Source organism: Episyrphus balteatus, chromosome 2 (assembly GCF_945859705.1).
Source record: "Episyrphus balteatus chromosome 2, idEpiBalt1.1, whole genome shotgun sequence".
Classification (NCBI taxonomy): domain Eukaryota; kingdom Metazoa; phylum Arthropoda; class Insecta; order Diptera; family Syrphidae; genus Episyrphus; species Episyrphus balteatus.
In genome coordinates, this window is record NC_079135.1 from 103,143,630 (window position 1) to 103,150,317 (window position 6,688).

Genomic DNA, 6,688 nt, shown 5'->3' on the forward strand with positions numbered 1-6,688 from the left:
ATATATTCATCAATGTACAAAAGTGCGTCGGTGGTACCGAGGCCTTGTTTAAAGGCAACTTGATTGTTGCTTATGAAATTATTATTTTCAGTGAACCATTGAAGTCTTTTGGCAATAATTTTTTCTAAAATTTTACCCATGCAGGAGAGTAGTGATATGGGGCGATAGCTGGTAGATTCAAGTGGGTTTTTCTTAGGTTTTAGCATTGGTATGACTGTTGCTGTCTTCCAGGTCTGAGGGATAATACCACTGTTGAAAATATTGTTGTACAGAGACAATATTCGATCTTTGAGAGTGTTAGGGCAGTTTTTTAACATAGGGTAGGATACCCGATCCATTCCAGGAGTATTGCCTTTGACAAGGGAAAGACAGTTTTCAAATTCGGTGCGACTAATAGGTAACTCGATTAACTTACCGGAAGTAGATGTGTTAGATGGATGAATACACGATTGCAAGATAGTAGTTTTAGATTGGACAAATTGTGGTGTAAAATTGTTATTGTTTGAGTATGAAGACCAAATGTTGCCGAAGTGATTGGCGATTTCTAATGAATCTAAAAGTGTTGTCGAGTCAGTTTTTATAGTTTTTATGGAATGTGGGGAGAAATTGCCTGTAAGACGTCCGATGTCGGCCCAAAGTTTTTTGGGAGTTGAGTTGCAGTTGATATTGCTTGTAAATTCGTCAAAGGATTTTCTTTTTGAAAGCTTAGCAGCTCGTCGAAAGTATGCGTTTGATTTCCGATACTCAATAAGGTTGTAGTTAGTTGGGTGCTTTTTAAAGGTTTTCCAGGCATTTTGTTTTGTTTTCCGTAACTCGCTTATCTCTTTTTCCACCATGGGGGATTTGATCTACCAAGACCTTTGTGTGATTGTGGGATTGCGATGTTGGCTGCTTCTCTAATAGATTTAAGTATTTTTGATGCTTCTTGGTTTATATTTGTTGAGATAGGTCTAGATGATAGCGATTTTAAAGAATGGGTCTGAAATTGGTTCCAATCAGCGCGATCGATAAGGTATTTAGGTTTAAATTTTGAGATGCGTGATGAAGAGTCCATTGATAAGGCTGAAAGTAACGGAAAGTGATCACTACCATGTAGATTGTCGAAAGCAAACCAAGATATATTAGGAAATAGCTGTGGGGAAACCATTGTGAGATCAACATGTGTGAAGGAGTTGTGGGTCGAGAAATGGGTCGGGGAGCCATCGTTTAGCAGAATGAGATTTGTGATAGCAAGAAAATCTTCAATCTTTTTGCCTCTGGTGTTACTTATAGGAGAGCCCCAGAGCGTACTCCAGGAATTAAAATCCCCAGTAAGTATTACTGGATTATGAAATTGATCGACAATGTCACATAAGTCGGATGTTGCAAATGGTTGGTCTGGTGGGATATACACATTTAGGATTGTAATTTTGAATTTAAGTTCTATTTCAATTGCTAATGTGGATAAATTGGAGTTTGTTGGAATAGGAGTTTGTGGAATGGACTTGTGAACAAAAATCCCTATCCCTTGTTTGTGGGTCGTATTTGTTGGAAGGTTATGCGAATAAAAATTGTATTGTTTTCGAGATAGAGACGAAAGTTTATTTTGGTCTGTTATGTGAGGTAGATGGGTTTCTTGAATCGAAATAATAGATGGGTTATGATCTTTAATCAGTAATTGCAACTCATGGTAATTGTTGAAAAGACCGTTAATATTCCATTGCAGAATCTTGACCATCATAATAAAAAGAAAATCTCTTGGACGCAATATGGTTTTATTTTTTTTTTTATGTATACTGCGAAAAAGAGAAGGGGGAGGAGGGTAAATTTAATATCGAATTTAGAGTCGAATTACGTTTGGGAAATATAGTTATGATTTTAAGGTAACTATTAGTTAAATATTTTTTTTTTTTTTTTTTTTTTTTTATTTATTATACCTGTAAAAGGTATAAAGTGTATTATATTTTGTTGATTGAATTTGGAACCTCAGAAATCTGGGGTTCTTTAGTTTAGAGTATGGCGGCGACTGTCGGGGGCGGGCACCTCATGGAAAATCGAATTTCCACGAACTGTCCGCCCCCGACAGCCGCCGCCAAAGGTGAGTAGATTATATTTCTTTATTCCATAATGACGTCCGTCGCTTCGTCACTATCGTCGTTAGATTGTGCGGAAGCTGAGGTGTAATACTGAGATTTTAAAATTAAATCTTTAGTCATAATTGTTATAGGAGAGTTGGGTAATTTTGTGATGTTAGTTTCATCGTTTGTGGGTGGTTTGATTGGGGTGGATTGTGTTTGAATTGATGTTGTAAGGTTGTTGGTAGGATTTTTTGTAGATGATGATGTGGATGGTTTTGTTTTTGAAGGTTGGGTATCAAAGTCTATGGAAGAATCGTTTTCAGAGACTGGATTCGTTGAGTTTGGAGGTGAAGAAGTTCCTGGATTGGATGTTGATTTAGCCGGGGCTAGATCAGATTGATTTGTGTTTGAGGGTAAAGAGGGGATGGATTTTATTGTTTTATTTTGGGGGGATGGTGGTTCGGTTGTATTCGCGTTTTTTTCAGTAGCAGTTGAGTTAGAGTTTTGGCCACGTATTTGAGAGGCATAGGTTTTAGACGGGTTGATTTGTTGGAATGTTTTATTGTATAGTCGCCTAGCTTCTGAAATAGAGCATTTTTGCTTGGTTTTGATTTCTAGTATTTGTTTTTCTTGAATGTATCGTGGACATTCGTTTGAGTTGGAAGGGTGAACTCCTTCGCAATTGACGCACATTGTTCTTGTACATGGAACGGGCGTGTGTGGAGGTAAGTTGCATACATAACACGTGGGCTTGCCAGTGCACCGATTTTTCGTATGACCTAAACGTTGACACACTTTGCATCTCAGGGGATTAGGGAAATAATCCTTGACTAGTACCGTAGACCAACCGGCTACCACTTGTTCAGGATGATTATATAAATTGAATGTGAGAACTATGTGCCCAGTGGGAACTTTTTTGTTGTCGACAGATTTAGTAAATTTGAAAGCACTTGTTACACCTTGAGAAGCCATATTTTTCGCGATTTCGGTATCCGGGCAGTTATTTAAGAAGGGGGCATAGATAATACCTTTGCTTAAGTTGAGGGAATCGTGAAATTTCACAGAGATAGGGCACAAGTTTGCGAGCGTTTTCGTTGCGATGAATCTACGTGCGATAGCTTCTGATTTGGTAAGAATAAGGAGGTTGCCGTCGCGGAGTTGGGAGATTGTTTCCCATTGGGTACTTATGCCGTCGATTGCTTTGCGTAGTTCGAAGACATTGAATGAATTTAGAGATTTATTACTGTCTGTTGAGGATATAACAATATATTTTGGGTTTGCGGAGTTGATTGGGTTCGTAGAAAAGTCCAAACCTGTGTAGGTAACGCGTGCACGTTTTCCTTTTTGTGTTTGATGTTGATTACTTAGGACTACCAAGTCTAAGTCGGAAAACTTCCCCCCCTCTGCGGGGGGGCGGCCCTGCCATGGTGAAAAAAACTTTTTTAAGATTTATTCAATTGAAAAGGATAAATTGAAATTCGATTAAATTGCTTGAAAAGCAAATTGCAAAAAGGGTTGTCAAAAAAAACACGTGGGTTATATGAGCGAGACAGATATACTGTATGAAACTGGTTTCCGAGGAAAAAAGATGAAGTGATCGCTACGAAGGCTAGACGATGACTGCCCATTTATCTTAAGAATAGATAAGGAGCCCAAAGATCTCACCTATTATGGAAGCTCAATAATGTAAATGATAGTTAATTTTAGAATATGAATTCTTAATTGGTTTAATGAAAATCCATATAAATTAACTGATTTTTAATTTTCTGCTTCTAAACCTTTCGAATCCAAGCTAAAAAAATCAATATAAATTTTTTTTTTCAGTATTATCGTGTCAAAAACATCACAACTAAGAAATATGAATAGCAAAAAGTTATTTTCCAAAATAATAAATAGCAAAACTAATGTGTTACTATCTTGTTACGTGTTAGTAACATGAACTGCCTTGCCTATAACCACCAAAAAAAATCGGACAACTGAGAAAATAACTTTTTATGAAACAATAATGTATGCTACTTCTTCTAAGCCAATAAAAAACAAAACACTTTCTGGATTAAACTTTTTTATATTTTTTTTTTTTTTCAAAATTATGACCATATATAAAAAAACAATTTTTGCAAAAATTTTTCTTTTTGATAAAAAAAATGAAAGATATGAAATTTGACTAACTTTTTGCAATAATCGAGTAACTATGCATTATTATCTTTCAATTAAACCATCCAAACCTAAAAAAATATTTAATGGAATATTCCTGGCGAATTTTTAAAAATATGTTACATGAGAGTAACGCCTGGTCCGAAAGGGCTAAAGAAGATAATATTCTAAGGGTGATTTTGTTCACTAGAAGTTAAACATAACTTGAGGATTTTTATCTTTAACTTCTGAATTTGGTTTTATTCACTAAAAGTTGACGTTTTTAACTTTTGATTTTCAACTCGAGAGTTTATCAACTTTCGGTTTTCTTAACTTCCGGAAAAAGTAGAAGTTTGCCGACAAAACTTGGGAGTTTGCTTCAAAATGTTTTTTTTTTTTTATTTTTCTGTCAAAACTTTGTTTGTTTATTGTGAAAAAAAAATAATGTGCCAAAGCAACACAATTTTGGCATTACCTTTTCTTTTGAGAGGAATCAATGCAAAATGTTGCCCCGCTAGTTTAAAGAAAAAAATTCAAGAACAAAACAAAAACTAAAACCATTTTTTTTCTTATGTATTTTATTAAAACCTTAAAATAAAATATTCTGTCTACGAAAATATTCAAGTTATTTTTCTAGATTTCTTGTTAAAAAATTCTGCTTAAGGTCACTGGATGCGACGCACGGACGTTTGAATATTTTCACTTCTATACAATTACAGGAACTTCAATTATAATTCTGCACTTAATATTTTTTTGAAATTGGATTGCTTTGGATTTGAAAATCTTGAAAAACGGTGCGGCGTACGTACAATCGGACAAAAATAGATTAGTTATTACTTATAAATTACACAAACCAAATAAATTTAAATACCGATTAAAAATTTCTTTAAAACAAATTTGACATTTTCAACACAAAAACGAACAAATTACAAAAAACTTCGATTAAAATGACATTGAACTGGCAGTATTTGTTTGTGCTGTCACAAATATCCTAGGGATATTTTTTAAACTGAAAGTTGGCCAACTTTTGTTTTACAAACTCGAGAGTTGAGAAAACGATAGTGAACAAAATCAATTCTCAACTTTTGTTTTAACTCTCAAGTTATAGTCAACTCTCAAGTTTGTCAACTTGAGAGTTTGCTACAAGTTGAGCAATAGTGAACAAAATGGCCCTAATAGAATTAGTCGAATCTGTGGTAGAATTAGATGCTTATTTTTTTAAGAACAGATATCGAGTATTTTTATCTGAAATTTTTTTATAATGAATGTTCAAATTTCAACGACATTACCAAAGAGACATTTAAAGTAAAAAAATGGGATACCGTTAGCCTTGAAACTGGTTTCCTACATGTAAACCGCTCTCAATTATTTGTATTGACCATGTATGACAGTAGGTTAAATTCGTTAATTCTGCTTTATTCCTCAAAAGATATAGTTGATAAAATTCAACTAAGCGAGGTTATCGAAAAAAATGAGCACTATTGAAAATCGCAGGTTTAAGCCTTACATACACGAGCCAAAAATACACGAGTAAAAATTATTTTTCTTGCTAGCGCTATTGGTCTATGAAAAAGAGTATATAAATCATTTTCATTTCGGAGAACCATCAAAAAATAATTTTGAAAATGTTCACTTGTTTAATTTGTATCGACTCAAATAAAGTTCACAATTCAAAATAGCAAATATCTTTGTCGAAAGAGGTACACATTACCTAAGCAGGGTACACATTAATTATCGATTTGATCGAGTTTTATCGCATCAAAAGTTAAACGACATTCGCAGAGGGCAAATGTTTCTATAATATCAAAATGCTCCGTTAAAAAAAAAATGTTTGAATAATTTTAACATTACAAAAATAAATCGGTTGTGGCGTAAACGAGAACGTTCTACACCAAGAAAACGGTTCTATCGATGTTAATAACGGTACCGTTAACAACTTTTCAATTTTTTTTCTTATTTCAAAAGTACGACCTTATTTGTCACATGTACCTATTAAAAAAAAAAAATCTAATTCGGTAATATGGCATATACAGTTTAATTTTGGTCCTAGAAACAATTATATTTACACTCTTGGTATTTTAACTACGAAGTTTGAAGTCTGAGATAGACAGACAGACACACACACACACAAACAGAATTGCGAGACCCAATTTTTTGCATTCTCTATCATCGTAATGTCATGCCTTATTGTTATCTCGACTTCGATTTTTTCCGAATTTTTAACTTGCCTTATATCTACATATTCATTGCAAGCAAAACATAAAATTCATTCTTAAACAGCATCTTAAATAAAATTGAGCTTTGAAACAATAAGTATGTATGCATTTTAAGAAAAATATTCAACATCGTTAAACTTTTTATAAATATTTTTTTTTAGAATGTAAATTTCTAAAAAAAAATTCATTTTGTCATATTGCAGTAAATATTGATCAACACCTAAAAACAAAATTTTATAAAAATGCAGTTTCCCGTTTTCGAAAATTTGATTTAAAAAAGTT

The 6,688-nt window shown here is 33.6% G+C and overlaps 1 protein-coding gene across 1 annotated transcript; it reads right to left on the minus strand.

Moving 5' to 3' along the window:
• Positions 1–2,096: 2,096 nt before the first annotated feature.
• On the minus strand, positions 2,097–3,029 carry LOC129909616 (mucin-2-like). The gene has a single exon (XM_055986688.1). It carries the CDS (start codon positions 3,027–3,029, stop codon positions 2,097–2,099), a length of 933 nt encoding a protein of 310 aa, XP_055842663.1.
• Between the last annotated feature and the right edge of the window lie 3,659 nt (positions 3,030–6,688).

Coding starts and splice junctions, on each gene's coding strand:
- LOC129909616 (XM_055986688.1), bottom strand. CDS start 3,029: ATGGCTTCTCAAGGTGTAACAAGTGCTTTCAAATTTACTAAATCTGTC.